The sequence below is a fragment of the Somniosus microcephalus genome, chromosome 2, assembly GCF_052327205.1.
Source record: "Somniosus microcephalus isolate GS21.2 chromosome 2, FLI_Smic_1.0, whole genome shotgun sequence".
Classification (NCBI taxonomy): domain Eukaryota; kingdom Metazoa; phylum Chordata; class Chondrichthyes; order Squaliformes; family Somniosidae; genus Somniosus; species Somniosus microcephalus.
Window position 1 is genome coordinate 6,550,401 of NC_140988.1, and position 17,643 is coordinate 6,568,043.

The window sequence follows — 17,643 nt, forward strand, 5'->3', positions numbered from 1 at the left end:
GGGATCTGGTGGTACAAATACACAAATCACTAAACACTGGGGTTCATTTCTAAAGGAATAGAATTGAAAACCAGAAAAGTTATGTTAAACTTGTATAGACTTTGGTTACATAAGAACATAACATAAAACGTAGGAGCAGGAGTAGGTCATTTGGCCCCTCGAGCCTGCTCCGCCATTCAATAAGATCATGGCTGATCTGATCTGAGCCTCAACTCCACTTCCCTGCCCGCTCCCCATAACCCTTGACTCCCTTACCATTCAAAAATCTGTCTATCTGCACCTTAAATATATTCAGTGACTCCGCCTCCACAGTTCTTTGGGGAAGAGAATTCCCAAGATTCACGACCCTCTGAGAGAAGAAATTCCTCCTCATTTCCGATTTAAATGGGTGCCCCCTTATTCTGAAACTATGCCCCCTAGTTCTAGATTCCCCCACAAGGGGAAACATCCTCTCTGCATCTACCCTGTTGAGCCCCTTCAGAATCTTATATGTTTCAATGAGATCCCCTCTCATTCTTCTAAACTCCAATGAGTCTAGGCCCAACCTGCTCAACCTTTCTTCATAAGACAACCCCTTCATCCACACTTGCACAGTTCTGGTCTCCATAGTATAAAAAGGACATAGAGGCGCTGGAGAAAGTGCAAAAAGATTTACTAGGATGGTACCTGAACTGAGGTTATAACTATCAGGAAAGGCGGAACAGGCTGGGGCTATTTTCTCTAGAAAAGAGAAAGCTGAGGGGTGACCTGATAGAGGTCTTCAATGAAAGGGTTCAATTGGGTAGACTAGAGAAGATGTTTCCACTTGTGGAGGAGACCAAAACTAGGGGCCATCAATATAAGACAGTCACTGATAAATCCAATGGGGAATTCAGGAGAAACTTCTTTACCCAGAGAGTGGTGAGGATGTGGGCTGGCCGCTTGATAGTGGGCCGGCCTGAGTCCAGCGAGCAGCATCGGGAGTTCTGTCTTGCAACCGCAGTTTGCCAGTTCCATTGACATGATGTCGGAGTCTTCAAAATGGCTTCGACCTCTTCCCCTGGAGCGGGAGGTCTCCTGTCCGACCAAATATTAAAATCGATCTTAGTGTTCCGAGCGTATCCTCTCTGGTGATGAAATACGAAGCGTACGAAAATGACTTTACAAGAAAAGGACCAGCTGGCAAAAGAGCCAGAGGGGAGATGAGGAGGTTAAGGGAGGGGGGGGGGGATTTAATAGAGGTGTTCAAAATTATGAAGGGGTTTTGATAGCGTAGATATGGAGAAGCTGTTTCCAGTGGCAGGAGGGTCGATAACCAGAGGACACAGATTGAAGATAATTGGCAAAAGAACCAGAGGCGGAGATGAGGAGAGATTTTATTTTACGCAGCGAGTTATGATGATCTGGAATGCGCTGCCTGAAAGGGCGGTGGAAGCAGATTCAACGGTAATCTTCAAAAGGGAACTGGATAAATACATTAAAAGGAAAAATTTGCAGGGCTATGGAGACAGAGCAAGGGAGCGGGACTAATTGGAGAGCTCTTTCAAAGAGCCAGCACAGGCACGATGGGCCGAATGGCCTCCCTCAGTGCTGTAAGTTTCACTGATTCGATTAATTGCTGGGCACCGCAGGGGCTCCCTTATGATTGTGTATTGTGAATCCGGACTCACTGCACCAGCCGGCAACCTATTCCAAAGGTCATTGACCCGCGGGGAACAGAAAACACCTTCTGACATCTAGCCAGGTTCTCCGCTGATGCACCTTGTACACTCGTCCCCTTGTTCTCCTTCATTGGTCGCATTTAAATAATCTGTCCACTTCTGCACATCATTTGAAATGCTTCAGTCAAGTCTCCTCGAAGTCTGGGCTTTTCTAGAGTAAAGATCCCTCAGCCTCTCATGATTGCGAAGAGTTTTTAAACTAGGTACTAATCTATTGGCCCTCTTATGAACACTTTCTGGGATGTCTATGTCCCTCACTATGACGTACAAGATTAAAATAGTCAAGATTCAGCCTATTATTTGATTAGTTTTATTGGTAATAGTTTCCTGTAGATTGAAACTGTTTTATTGATAGCTTTAATCCCACCCAGGGAAGCCCACTTCAGGAAGTCATTTTGGTTTTGATTCCTTTCATCAGATAATTCCCTTGAACAGAACGATCTTTGACTTGATAAATGTTAGAGAGCCACAAGTTTTAAACAGAGTATCAGGGTCAGGCTTTGGAGAAGAGCTGTTTATTTTTTTTTATTCATGGGATGTGGGTGTCGCTGGCAGGGCCAGCATTTATTGCCCATCCCTAATTGCCCTTGAGAAGGTGGTGGTGAGCCGTTTTCTTGAACCGCTGCAGTCCGTGCTGTGAAGGTGCTCCCACAGTGCTGTTAGGGAGGGAGTTCCAGGATTTTGACCCGGCGACGATGAATTAACAGCCGATATACTTCCAAGTCAGGATGGTGCATGACTTGGAGGGGAACTTGCAGGTGATGGTGTTCCCATGCGCCTGCTGCCCTTGTCCTTCTAGGTGGTAGAGGTCGAGGGTTTGGGAGGTGCTGCCGAAGAAGCCTTGGCGAGTTGCTGCAGTGCATCTTGTAGATGGTACACACTGCAGCCACAGTACGCCGGTGGTGGAGGGAGTGAATGTTTAAGGTGGTGGATGGGGTGTCAATCAAGCCGGCTGCTTTGTCCTGGATGGTGTCGAGCTCTTGAGTGTTGTTGGAGCTGCACTCATCCAGGCAAGTGGAGAGTATTCCATCACACTAAAGTGCCTAATCAAAAGATGAGGTGCTGTTCCTCGAGCTTATGCTGAGCTTCAGTAGAACAATGCAAGAGGCCGAGGATGGTGAGGTCTGAGTGGGAGTGGAGCTGAGAATTAAAGTGACAGGCAGCCAGAAGCTCGGGGTCCCCCTTACAGACTGAACGGAGGTGTTCCGCAAAGCGGTCACCCAATCTGCGTTTGGTCTCCCCAACGTAGAGGAGACCGCATCGTGAGCAGCGAATACAGTATATTAAATCGATTAGGCACTATACAGCCTTCTGGACTCAACATAGAGTTCAACAATTTCAGATCATAACCTCGGTCCCTATCACATATATATTTTTTATCCACACTTTTTGTTTGTGTCTTTTCTTCTCTCCCACATGGCAGCTGTCTTTCATTCTGCCAGCGCAATTTACACTTCATCTAGAGCCATCCTTTGTTTCTTAACCTGTCCCATTACCATCTCCTTTTGCCTTGAATATCTCTCAATGTCTCTTAACCTCTCCTGCCTTCTATCCTATCACAGACCTTCACTTTTGTTCTTTCATCCCCTCCCCTCTTTCCCAGCCCCTACACTTGCTTAAAAATCTGTCCCATTTCCTGCTTTTTTCCAGTTCTGACGAAAGGTCATCGGCCTGAAACGTTAACTCTGTTTCTCTCTTCACAGATGCTGCCTGACCTGCTGAGTATCTCCAGCATTTTCTGTTTTTATTTCAGATTTCCATCATCTGCAGTATTTTCTTTTTGTATTAGTGCTCTAGATTTAAATGTATTCTCTTTAGACTGACCATCCCTATCCATTCTCTTTAGACTGACCTTTCCTATCCATTCTCTTTAGACTGACCATCCCTATCCATCTCCTTCTAAATGTGACATAAAGAAGTCATTATAACTTATCTAGTGTCAGCTGTGGCTGTTGGTAGCACACTCGCCTCTGCGAAATTAGGCGGTTGTGTGTTCAAGTCCCACTCCTACGTAATCCAGACTGTCACTCCAGTGCAGTACTGAGGGAGTGCTGCACTGTCGGAGGTGCCGACTTTTGGATGAGACGTGAAACCGAGGCCCCGTCTGCTCGCTCAGGTGGATGTAAAAGATCCAGCGGCACTGGATAGAGTTTTAGAGTTGCCCCCGGTGTCCTGGCCCAATATTTCTCCCTCAATCAACATCACTAAAACAGATTATCTGGTCATTAACACATTGCTGTTTGTGGGAGCTTGTTGCGCACAAATTGGCTGCCCCGTTTCCTATATTACAACAGTGACTACAATTCAAAAGTACTTTATTGGCTGTAAAGCGCTTTGGGACGTCCTGAGGTTGTGAAAGGCGCTATAGAAATGCAAGTCTTTCTTTCTTTACTATTGCAACATTGCGATATTTTCCAATTACCGCGATAGTTAACCTGAAGTTCTTTTTGATTGCGGTGGTCAGTTTTAGTGCTGAATTATTGGTGTCTTCTATGGTTTCTTTACTATTGGGGAATTGTATTGTGATGGACGACCCAATCTCATTTCATTATGACTGGAAGAGATGCGAAATTCCATCCCATCAGTCAGGTTGAATTTAAACTTGGGATCCGGAAATGAAAGGTCCAAGTTCAAAGCTCAGCAGACAAGTTGTCGCCCTGTGTGTATAGCCATGGTTACAGGAAGCCTATGACATGCACTGGTTATCTCTGAGCACAGTGTTTAGTCATTGTATCTCCACTGATAGCAAACTCCCTCAAATGGCATTTATTGTTGATTTACAAAGGCTAAATACATTTTCTTGATTAAATATTTGTTTTTCCATTTTTAATTCAACGAAAGGTTTATTCACAAGACAACAGGGTAAATAAAGATGAGAATGGCCATTCAGCCAATCTTAGTTTATTCATCTAGAAAGCCTACAGTCCCCTATACCTGCACCTTCCCTTAAATGGCCCCTTACCTACAAGTCCATTCCTATGTCAATCGCTCTTTGCATAAATAGTCTTAAATTAGCCATTCACCAGCCCTTATATAGAATTGCATAGTATTTACAGCACAACTGGTCCATGCCGGTGTTTATACTACACACGAGTCTCCTCCCACCCCTCTTCATCTCACCCCATCACCATATCCTTCTATTCCCTTCTCCCTCATGTGCTTATCCAGCCTCCCCTTAAATGCATCGATACTATTCACCTCAACCACTCCCTGTGGTAGCGAGTTCCACATTCTCACCACTCTCTGGGTAAAGAAGTTTCTTCTGAATTCCTTAATGGATTTATTAGTGACTATCTTATAGGTATGGCCCCTAGTTTTATACTCCCTCAAAAGTGGAAACATCTCTGCAGCTACCCTATCGAACCCCTTCATAATTTTAAAGACCTCTATCAGGTCACCTCTCAGTCTTCTCATTTCTAGAGACAAGAGCCCCAGCCTGTTCAGTCTTTCCTGATAGTTATAACCTCTCAGTTCTGGTATCATCCTTGTAAATTTTTTTTTGTACCTTCTCCAGTGCCTCTACATCCTTTTTATAATATGGAGACCAGAACTGTTCACAGTGCTCCAAATGTGGTTTAACCAAGGTTCTATGTAAGTTATAACCCTTGTCCCACTGATGTTTTTTTAAATTTGTTTATGGGATCAGGGCGTCACTGGCAATGCCAGTATTTATTGCCCATCCCCAGTTGCTCTTGAGAAGGTGGTGGTGAGCTGCCTTCTTGAACCGCTGCAGTCCGTGTGGTGAAGGTGCTCCCACAGTGCTGTTAGAGAGGGAGTTCCAGGATTTTGACCCAGCGATGATGAAGGATCGGCGATATATTTCTAAGTCAGGATGATGTGTAACTTGGAGGGGAACTTGGAGGTGGTGGTGTTCCCATGCACCTGCTGCCCTTGTCCTTCTAGGTGGAAGAGGTCGCAGGTTTGGGAGGTGCTGCCGAAGAAGCCTTGGCGAGTTGCTGCAGTGCATCTTGTGGATGGTACACACTGCAGCCACGGTACGCCGGTGGTGGAGGGAGTGAATGTTTAAGGTGGTGGCTGCTTTGTCCTGGATGGTGTCGAGCTTCTTGAGTGTTGTTGGAGCTGCACTCATCCAGGCAAGTGGAGAGTATTCCATCACACTCCTAGGGGGAAAAATTCAGTTGCTTGCGCCTCCCGTTAGTGCCTTAAGGGGGCGCTAATGGGGCGCAAAGCAACTAGCGCCCGCGCGCGGCGAAGTCTGCGCCGCTCGCGAAATTAACTAGACATTTTGCGGCGGTGCTAAACACTACCGCCACGATCTCCTGCGCCGGCAGATCGTGACGTCAGTCGAGTGCGCAACGCCCAGGTAGTGCCCCGGACCGGATATTGAGTGGCGCCCCCTGCCTTACCGCCTGCCGCTAGCAACGACAGGTTGAGGGGAGCGTTTTGCAGTCAGAAAGGGACTGGGGGAGCGCTATTTATAGGCAACCGCTTCCTGCCTTTTTTTGTTGGTGACATTTTTGCACCACGCATTCTGAGAGAGAGAGAGAGAGAGACTGACTTCTGGAGAGATTCAACGCTGTGTGAATGAGTTTTGGGTACTGAGCAGCACTTTGCAGGTTCATTTTGATTTGCTCTTCCTTGCTTCGCCCGCGCTCTGAATTAGTGCCTCGCTCCTCGGCATTTGTACCTTAAGACAGGTGTGAAGTGCCTGATTTAGCGCTCCAGTCACCTCCAGGGGCGATAAAAGCCAAGTTTGTCGGAGGCGATAATTAGCGCCAGGCGCTAAATTTTGCGCACCGCCGATAATGGCGCCCCAAACGGGGCGATACTGAATTTTTCCCCCCTTGTGCCTTGTAGATGGTGGAAAGGCTTTGGGGAGTCAGGAGGCGAGACACTCGCCGCAGAATACCCAGCCTCTGACCTGCTCTTGTATTTATGTGGCTGGTCCAGTTAAGTTTCTGGTTAATGGTGACCCCCCAGGATGTTGATAGTGGGGGATTGGGCGATGGTAATGCCATTGAATGTTAAGGGGAGATGGTTAGACTCTCGCTTGTTGGAGATAGTCATTGCCTGGCACTTCTGTGGCGCGAATGTTACCTGCCACTTATCAGCCCAAGCTTGAACGTCGTCCAGCTCTTGTTGCATGCGGGCATGGACTGCTTCATTATCTGTGGAGTTGCAAATGGCGCTGAACGCTGTGCAGTCATCAGTGAACATCCCCGTTTCTGACCTTATGTTGGAGGGAAGGCCATTGATGAAGCAGCTGAAGATAGTTGGGCCTAGGACACTGCCCTTACTTGTGGTTTATCTTGCCTTTTTTATACCCTTTAGACTCTGTAAGCCCCTCTCGGTTGCCTTCTTTCAAGGGTGAAAAATCTCCAGATTTTTGTCAATTATTTTGACTAAGGAGATTCTAGAGGTTTGTCTGGTAATCGACAAATGGCTAACATGCCCCTGGTGTGGGAGTGTCTATATAGGTTTATTGAAGGTGCCATGCTTAATGCATGGCCAAAACTTATTTAGACCAAGGTTGCTCATTAAGCCTATAGAGGCACTGGAGAGGGTGCAGAGAAGATTTACAAGGATGATACCAGAAATGCGAGGGTATACATATCAGGAAAGGATGAACAGGCTGGGTCTCTTTTCTCTTGAAAAAAGAAGGCTGAGGGGTGACCTAATAGAGGTCTTTAAAATTATGAAAGATTTTGACAGAGTGGATACAGAGAGAATGTTTCCACTTGTGGGGAAGAGCATAACTAGAGGCCATCAATATAAGATAGTCACCAAGAAATCCAATAGGGGATTCAGAAGAAACCTCTTTACCCAGAGAGTGGTGAGAATGTGGAACTCGCTGCCACAGGGAGTGGTTGAAGCGAATAGTATCGATGTATTTAAGGGGAGGCTGGACAAGCACATGAGGGAGACGGGAATAGAGGGTTACGCTGATAAGGTTAGATGAGGAAAGACAGGAGGAGGCTCGAGTGGAGCATAAATACCGGCATGGACTGGTTGGGCCGAATGGCCTGTTTCTGTGCTGTATATCCTGTATAATCCTAAAGTGGGAGCAGGAACAGAGAGACCTGAGGGTGTACATTCACAAATCACTGAAGGTGGCAGGGCAGGTTGAGAAGGCCGTTTACAAAACCGCATCTGTGATCCTTGACTAAACAGAGGCAGAGAGTACAAAAGCCAGGAAGCTATGGTAAAACTTTATAAATCATTGGTTAGGCCTCAGCTGGAGTATTGGGTCCAGTTCTGGGCACCACACTTTAGGAAGAATGTCTAGGCCTTGGAGAGGGTGCAGAGGAGATTTACTAGAATGGTTCCAGGGATGAGGGATTTTAGTTATGTAGACAGACTAGAGAAGCTGGGGATGCTCTCCTTAGAGCAGAGAAGGATAAGGGGAGATTTGATAGAGGTGTTCAAAATCATGAAGTGTTTTGGTAGAGTAAATAAGGAGAAACTGTTTCCACTGGCAGGAGGGTCGGTAACCAGAGGGCACAGATTGAAGGTAATTGGCAAGACATCCAGGGGGAGATGAGAAATATTTTTCTGCAGCGAGTTGTTGTGATCTGGAATGCGCTGCCTGAAAGGGTGGTGGAAGCAGATTCAGTAATAACTTTCAAAAGGGAATTAGATAAATACAGTACTTGAAAATAAAACATTTGCAAGGCAGTAAAAAAAGAGATGGGGGGAGTGGGACTAATTGGAGAGATCTTTCAAAGAGCCGGCACAGGCACGATGGGCCAAATGGCCTCCTGTGCTGTAAGATTCTATGTATTATTTAAATGAATTAAATTAAAATTCCCTTGTGGGGAAATCTAGAACTCGGGGGCATAGTTTCAGAATAAAGGGTCGCCCTTTTAGAACTGAGATGAGGAGGAATTTCTTCTCTCAGAGGGTCGTAAATCTGTGGAATTCTCTGGCCCAGAGAGCCGTGGAGGCTGGGTCATTAAATACATTTAAGGTGGAGATAGACAGATTTTTGCAAGATAAGGGAGTGAAGGGTTATGGGGAGCGGGCAGGGAAGTGGCTTTGAGCCCAAGATCAGCCCTGATCTTATTGAATGGCAGAGCAGGCGCGAGGGGCCAAGTGGCCCAATCCTGCTCCTGTTTCTTATGTTCTTATGTATTGAAAAGGAATGCGGGTATAAAACAGGGCCGAGCTGAAATTGGGCCCAGTATCTGCAGATCATCTGGGAACTGCGGACCCTGTCGTTAATGAGCTTATTGTGGGAAAAAAAGAAAGACTTACCTTTCACAACCTCAGGATGTCCCAAAGCGCTTTAGAGTCAATGAAGCACTTTTGAAGTGTAATCACTGTTGTAATGTAGGAAATGTGGTAGCCTATTTGTGCACAGCAAGCTCCCACAAACAGCAATGTGATAATGACCAGATCATCTGTTTTTAGTGATGTTGGTTGAGGGATAAATATTGGCAAGAACTCCCCTGCTCTTCTTCGAAATAGTGCCACAGGATCTTTTACATCTACCTGAGAGAGGAAACAGGGCCTCGGTTTAACGTCTCACCCGAAGGACGGCACCTTCAAAAGCGCATCACTCCCCCAGCACTACATTGGAGTGTCAGCCTGGATTATGTGCTCAAGTCCCTAGAGGAACCCACGACCTTCTGACTCCGAGGCAAGAGTGCTACCCACTGAGCCACAGCTGGTCAGAATTTATCATTACATCGAGAGAAACTATTTCCTCTGGTGGGGGAGTTCAGACACAGGGGCGTAACCTTAAAATTAGAGCTAGGCCGTGAAGGGATAATTACAAGTCCTAGCCCTGTCTCGGGCTACCCCAGATCAGGCGTATTCCCCAGACGTTCACCTTCAACTTAAGTTAGACATAGCCAAATTCTATAAGACGCTTATCTGGGTCTAAAGGTTCAGGCTATCTCTCCCTAAAGGAAAGGAATGACTAAAGATGTTACCGTCCTCCAGATAGCACTTTTAATAAGTTTAACTAGACTGTAACCTTCCGGATATTATGAGGGTCTGGAATACCCCCCAGAATTCTGCAACTCCTTACAAAAGTGTGTACAGAAATTGGGTTCACGAGTTTATACAGAAATACTCTTTGAGACAATTCTAAAAATATATAGTTTTATTTAAGAGCCGACATTCATTTAACAGCTGTTTAGTCAGTCATAACATTAACAATTCAAAATACAAATAGCTTACATTTCTTATTTCTCAGAGATCCTTATTCTTAAATCTTTACTTCGTTACATTTCTACATTTCTTACTTATTCCTAAATCCAGAGCATCCACCAAAATCAATTACTTTGATTACCCGAGACTCAAAGTTAAAAACTTACAGCACGTGCCTGTGAAGTTGAGAAACGCTTGGCCCGTTTAGCGAGTTCTGACTTTCTGTTTGAAAAGCTCTTATTTTTATACCCTTTTTGCAGTGGTTTATTCTTTGAAGTTCTCTGCTGAAGTCAGCTAATTGTCTTATTCATTCCTCTGTTGAATGCTTTCTATCTTACTGTCAATTCAACTATTGCATGCATAATTATGTCTCTACCTTTAGGTGTTCCAAAAACTATCATAAAAACAATATGACAGCAATGGTTTCTGTTTAATGCCATTCTTACAAAATCCTTTCATTCAATTCTTAATATTGGCTTTACTGGTTTTTAGCAGACGTTGTGACTCCGTGATGTTCCAAGTTCAATACAAAAACAATGTAATTGCTTGGTGTATCTATTGAAGTCATATCTTCAAAGTGTTCTTGTTGGTATCATATTTACTATGTATAAATTAAAGACACTTCAACTAGGGTGGTTCATGCATTTCTAGCTATCTCAATTGGTTGCATATTTAATCTTATGTTTCCTGTCTTCCAAGTTTAACATAAAACTATTTGACCAGCAGGTGTTTCTTTTACTTGATGTCATCTTTTCAAAGGCACATGGTTTTTTAATGTTTGTGTTTCTGTTCAACGTGTTAGCTTACAACACCTTAAACTGGGTCTTCCATTGTGTTATTTCCAAACTCCAGACCCTCTGGAATCACCAAACTGCCATTTCAGTAGGGTCATTGTTTTAGTATATTTAACTAATTCCCATTTCAAAGTTTGTTTGGTTTTTACAACTTTGTTATCAAACCATCCCATCTCAGAAGCCTGTTTTCTGTTTGCAGCCTGTGTCTCCGAGGCTTTCCAGACTTTTAAACCCAGTATATCATGTATTAATATATATCAGAATTCTGTTCATATTATGGTGTATCTTTCTGAAATATGGCTTATTCCCTCACAGCCGTTCAGGGGTGATGTCAGGAAGCACTTCTTCACACAAAGGGTAGTGGAAATCTGCAACTCTCTCCCCTAACCTTTCCACCATCTACAAGGCACAAGTCAGGAGTGTGATGGAATACTCTCCACTTGCCTGGATGAGTGCAGCTCCAACAACACTCAAGAAGCTTGATACCAGCCAAGACAAAGCAGCTTGATTGGCACCCCAACCACCACCTTAAACATTCACTCCCTCCACCACCGGCGTACCGTGGCTGCAGTGTGGACCATCTACAAGATTCACTGCAGCAACTCGCCAAGGCTTCTTCGGCAGCACCTCCCAAACCCGCGACCCCTTCCACCTAGAAGGACAAGGGCAGCAGGCGCATGGGAACACCACCACCTCCAAGTTCCCCTCCAAGTCACACACCATCCTAACTTAGAAGTATATTGGCCGTTCCTTCATCGTCGCTGGATCAAAATCCTGGAACTCCCTCCCTAACAGCACTGTGGGAGCACCTTCACCACATGGACTGCAGCGGTTCAAGAAGGCGGCTCACCACCACCTTCTCAAGGGGCAACTAGGGATGGGCAATAAATGCCGGCCTTGCCAGCGACACCCACATCTCATAAACAAATTTTAAAAAAATTGCTGTTGAGGCTGGGGGTCAATTGAAAATGTCAAAACTGAGATTGATAGATTTTTAATAGGCAAGGTTATTTAAGGGTTACGGATGGAGTTGAGGTAGAGATCAGCGGTGATTTAATTACATGGCGGAACAGGCTCGAGGGGCTGAATGTCCTCCTCCTGTTCTGTGGTTTCTTACAGTCACTGCCGTTTCTGAATAATTTCTCCAGCAGTCTCTAATCATGTCTCTTCCTTCCTTCCCCTGCTCCATAACATCCCCCCCCCCCCCACCACAGCTAAGATGACTCCGCATGCAATTCCTGAAGCAGTAGTGACCCCAACACTGGACCCAAAGGAGCAGAGGCAACACATGATGCGCAGGAGGTTAAAGGTCATTGAAGAACTAGTACAGACTGAAAAAGATCACCTCAATGATCTGGATTTGTGCATCACGCAAGTTGTTCAACCTCTGAGAGAGAAACAGGTGATATTCACAAAACAGTTCTTAACCTTTTGGTTAAAAGTTTGATTTTTTTCATCTTTCTAAGTTAGATTTATTGTCACACATTTAATGCCCTAAGGTTTTGCTCGTCACTTGGCCTTTTAAGAGTAAAAGCAAATCCTGCATTTTCACCTTTGTTAAATTCTTTTTCCTGAGGGCAGCAAAGCTCTAAAGGTTGTGGCAATACCCCGTATCCACTCCATCTCCAAGACCGCCTGTTTCCACCTCCGGAACATCGTCCGTCTCCGCCCCTGCCTCAGCTCATCCGCTGCTGAAACCCTCATCCATGCCTTTGTTACCTCCAGACTCGACTATTCCAACACACTCCTGGCTGGCCTCCCACATTCCACCCTCATAAACTCGAGCTCATCCAAAACTCTGCTGGCCCTGTGTCCTAACTCACACCCAGTCCCGTTCACCCATCACCCTCTGTGCTCACTGCCCCGTGTCCTAACTCACACCCAGTCCCGTTCACCCATCACCCCCTGTGCTCACTGCCCCGTGTCCTAACTCACACCCAGTCCCGTTCGCCCATCGCCCCCTGTGCTCACTGCCCCGTGTCCTAACTCACACCCAGTCCCGTTCACCCATCACCCCCTGTGCTCACTGCCCCGTGTCCTAACTCACACCCAGTCCCGTTCACCCATCACCCTCTGTGCTCACTGCCCCGTGTCCTAACTCACACCCAGTCCCGTTCGCCCATCGCCCCCTGTGCTCGCTGACCCGTGTCCTAACTCACACCCAGTCCCGTTCGCCCATCACCCCCTGTGCTCACTGTCCCGTGTCCTAACTTGCACCAAGTCCCGTTCACCCATCACCCCCTATGCTCACTGCCCCGTGTCCTAACTCACACCCAGTCCCGTTCACCCATCACCCCCTGTGCTCGCTGCCCCGTGTCCTAACTCACACCCAGTCCCGTTCACCCATCACCCCTGTGCTCGCTGACCCATGTCCTAACTCACACCAAGTCCCGTTCACCCATCACCCCTGTGCTCGCTGACCCGTGTCCTAACTTGCACCAAGTCCCGTTCGCCCATCACCCCCTGTGCTCACTGTCCCGTGTCCTAACTTGCACCAAGTCCCGTTCACCCATCACCCCCTGTGCTCGCTGACCCGTGTCCTAACTCACACCAAGTCCCGTTCGCCCATCACCCCTGTGCTTACTGCCCCGTGTCCTAACTCACACCCAGTCCCGTTCGCCCATCACCCCCTGTGCTCGCTGACCCATGTCCTAACTCACACCAAGTCCCGTTCGCCCATCACCCCCTGTGCTCACTGCCCCGTGTCCTAACTCACACCCAGTCCCGTTCACCCATCACCCCCTGTGCTCACTGCCCCGTGTCCTAACTCACACCAAGTCCCGTTCGCCCATCACCCCCCTGTGCTCACTGCCCCGTGTCCTAACTCACACCCAGTCCCGTTCACCCATCACCCCCTGTGCTCACTGCCCCGTGTCCTAACTCACACCAAGTCCTGTTCGCCCATCACCCCCTGTGCTCACTGCCCCGTGTCCTAACTTGCACCAAGCCCCGTTTGCCCATCACCCCCTGTGCTCGCTGACCTACATTGACTCCCAGTTAAGCAACGCCTCGATTTTAAAATTGCCATCTTTGGTTTCAAATTCCTCCATGGACTCACCCCCTCCCTATCTCTCTAATCTTCTCCAGTCCTATAACCCTCCGAGATATCTGCGCTCCTCCGATTGTGGCCTCGTGTCCCTCCCCAATTTTCATCGCCCCACCATTTGCGGCCGTGTCTTCAGCTGCTAAGGCCCTAAGGTCTGGAATTCCCTCGCTAAGAACCTCTCCACTTCTCTACCTCTCTTGCCTCCTTTAAGACGCTCCTTAAAACCACCTCTTTGACCAAGCTTGCAGTCATCTGCCCTAACATCTCCTTATGTGGCTCTGTGTCAAATTTTGTTTGATAACATTCCTGCGAAGCGCCTTGGAACATTTTATTATGTTAAAGACGCTATTTAAATACAAGCTGTTGTTGTAATGTGGGCTAAGGGCAATGATATCAACCGTTGAAGAACAAACAGTCATTGGTGAATCACTGATGTGTATGCAGTGTTGAACTGACTTTGGACCAGTTCTGTATATATCCCAGCGGATTGGAAAACCGCTAATGTAACACCCCTACTTAAGGAAGGAGGGAGACAGAAAGCAGGAAACTATAGACCAGTTAGCCTAACATCTGTCGTTGGGAAAATGCTGGAGTCCTTCATTAAGGAAGCAGTAGCAGGGCATTTGGAAAAGCAGTCAGCATGGTTTTATGAAAGGGAAATCATGTTTAACAAATTTGCTGGAGTTCTTTGAGGATGTAACGAGCAAGGTGGATAAGGGTGAGCCAGTGCATGTGGTATATTTCGATTTCCAGAAGGCATTCGATAAGGTGCCACATAAAAGATTACTGCATAAGATAAGAGCTGACGGAGTTAGGGGTAATATATTAGCATGGATGGAGAATTGTCTAACTAACAGAAAGTAGAGAGTCAGGATAAATGGGTCATTTTCCAGTTGGCAAATGGTAACTAGTGGGGTGCCACAGGGACCGGTGCTGGGGCCTCAATTATTTACAACTATTAATGACTTGGATGAAGGGACCGAGTGTAATGTCGCCAAGTTTGCAGATCATACAGAGATGGGTGGGAAAGCAAGTTGTGCAGAGGACTCAAAGAATCTGCAAAGGGATATAGGCAGGCTAAGTGAGTGGGCAAACATTTGGCAGATGGAGTTTAATGTGGGAAAGTGCGAGGTTATCCACTTTAGCAGGAAAAATAAAAAAGCAAATTATTATTTAAATGGAGAGAGATTACAAAATGCTACAGTTCAGAGGGACCTGGGGGTCCTTGTGCATGAAACACACAAAGTTAGCATGCAGGTACAGCAAGTAATCAAAAAGGCAAATAGAATGTTGGCCTTTATTGTAAGGGGGTTGGAGTATAAAAGCAGGGAAGTCCTGCTACAACTGTACAGGGTATTGGTGAGACCACACCTGGAGTACTGCGTACAGTTTTGGTCTCCTTATTTAAGGAAGGATATACTTGCATTGGAGGCAGATCAAAAACGATTCACTTGGTTGATTCCTGAGATGAGGGGGGTTGACTTATGAAGAAAGGTTGAGCAGGCTGGGCCTATACTCATTGGAGTTTAGAAGAATGAGAGGCGATCTTATCAAAACATATAAGATACTGAGGGGGCTCGACAGGGTAGATGCAGAGAGGATGTTTCCCCTCGTGGGGAAATCTAGAACTCGGGGGCATAGTTTCAGAATAAAGGGTCGCCCTTTTAGAACTGAGATGAGGAGGAATTTCTTCTCTCAGAGGGTCGTAAATCTGTGGAATTCTCTGGCCCAGAGAGCTGTGGAGGCTGGGTCATTAAATACATTTAAGGTGGAGATAGACAGATTTTTGCAAGATAAGGGAGTGAAGGGTTCTGGGGAATGGGCAGGGAAGTGGCTTTGAGCCCAAGATCAGCCATGATCTTATTGAATGGCGGAGCAGGCTCGAGGGGCCAAGTGGACTATTCCTGCTCCTATTCCTTATGTTCTTATGTGCACATACCCAACCTCATTACAGTGCTTAATGATCGACAGGTGTACAATGCCGCACAGGTACAATAATGGACAATAATCAGCTGTTCTGAGAGAGTTTGTTGAAAAGAAATCAGAAGAAAATCTCACGCAAAATACTGCGGATGCTGGAAGTCTGAAATGAGAGCAGAAAATGCTGGAAACACTCAGCAGGTCAGGCAGCATCTGTAGAGAGAGAAACAGAGTTAACGTTTCAGGTCGATGACCCTTCGTCAGAACTGGAAGAAGTTGGAGATTTAATCGTTGATCAGCAAGTGCCGGGGCAGGGAAAGGGAGGGGGGCCGGGGGGAAAGAAAGAACAACGGGAAGGTCTGTGATAGGGTGGAAGGCAGGAGAGATTAAGAGACAAAAGGGATGATGGTGCGAGGCAAAAGGAGGCGGTAATGGGACAAGAAAGGCAATTAAGAATATCAGGTTTGTTCTATGTCTGTCATGTGTGTACGTATATCAGTTTTAATTAGTGCTTAATTTTAAATCCAGTTACCAGGCAGTTTAGAGGTGAAGTTCTGATACAGTCAGATGATTCCTTCTTGACTGAAGTGGTGACAGTTTCTTGGAATTACTGCATTTTACAGCACTGCCGAAGGCCAATCGGTGATCGGGATGGAATGATTGGAATCAACGGTGAAGTGTCTCCCCATCTCCTTGAGCCGCGGAAGTGCGGTTACATCGAGTCTACGGCACAGAAACAGGCCATTCGGCCCACCTGATCTGTGTCGGCATTACTAGGATGATACCAGAACTGAGAGGTTATAACTATCAAGAAAGGCTGAACTGGCTGGGGCTCTTTTCGCTAGAAAAGAGAAGGCTGAGGGGTGACCTGATTGAGGTCTTTAAAATTATGAAGGGGTTCGATAGGGTAGACATAGAGAAGATGTTTCCACTTGTGGGGGAGACCAGAACTAGGGGCCATCAATATAAGATAGTCACTAATAAATCCAATAGGGAATTCAGGAGAAACTTCAAGTTTGCAGACGACACAAAACTAGGTGGGCGTGTGTGCTGTGAGGAGGATGCCGAGAAACTCCAGGATGATTTGGACAGGTTGGGTGATTGGGCAGAAGCATGGCAGATGCAATATAACGTGGATAAATGCGAGGTTATCCACTTTGGTGTAAAAAACAGGAAGGCAGATTATTATCTGAATGGCAATAGATTGGATTGGGAGAAGGGGAAGTGCAACGAGACCTGGGTGACCTTGTGCACCAGTCGCTGAAGGTAAGCATGCAGGTGCAGCAGGCGGTTAAGAAGGCAAATGGTATGTTGGCCTTTGTAGCGAGAGGGTTTGAGTACAGGAACAAGGATGTCTTGCTGCAGTTGTACAGGGCCTTGGTGAGACCACATCTTGAGTACTGTGTGCAGTTTTGGTCGCCTTATCTGAGGAAGGATGTTCTTGCCATGGAAGGAGTTCAGCAAAGATTCACTAGGCTGATACCTGGGATGGCAGGAATGACGTATGAGGAGAGATTGGGTCGATTGGGCTTACACTCGCTGGAGTTTAGAAGAATGAGAGGGGATCTCATTGAAACTTATAAAATTCTGACAGGACTGGACAGACTAGATGCAGGAAGGATGTTCCCGATGGTCGGGGAGTCCAGAACCAGGGGTCACAGTCTAAGGATAAGGGGTAAGCCATTTAGGACAGAAATGAGGAGGAATTTCTTAACCTAGAGAGTGGTGAATCTGTGGAATTCTCTACCACAGAAGGCAGTAGAGGCCAATTCATTAAATATATTCAAGAAGGAGTTGGATATATTTCTTAAGGCTAAAGGGATCAAGGGGTATGGAGAGAAAGCAGGGACAGGGTACTGAATTTGGATGATCAGCCATGATCGCATTGAATGGCGGAGCAGGCTCGAGGGGCCAAATGGCCTACTCCTGCTCCTATCTTCTATGTTTCTATGTTTCTTTACCCAGAGAGTGGTGAGAATGAGGAACTCACTACCTCCTGGATTGATTGAGGTGAATAGTGTAGATACATTTAAGGAGAAGCTAGATAAACACGTGAAGGAGAAAGGAA

The 17,643-nt window shown here is 46.5% G+C and overlaps 1 protein-coding gene across 1 annotated transcript in view; it reads left to right on the top strand.

Annotated features, from left to right (window-relative positions):
* The window catches only part of arhgef38 (Rho guanine nucleotide exchange factor (GEF) 38), a 114,302-nt gene that overhangs the window by 39,710 nt on the left and 56,949 nt on the right, over positions 1 to 17,643 (top strand). The window contains exon 2 of the mRNA XM_086006115.1: positions 11,824 to 12,011. Within this exon, the coding sequence (XP_085862241.1) occupies positions 11,824 to 12,011 (188 nt within the window). The remainder of the gene's footprint in view (positions 1 to 11,823; positions 12,012 to 17,643) is intronic.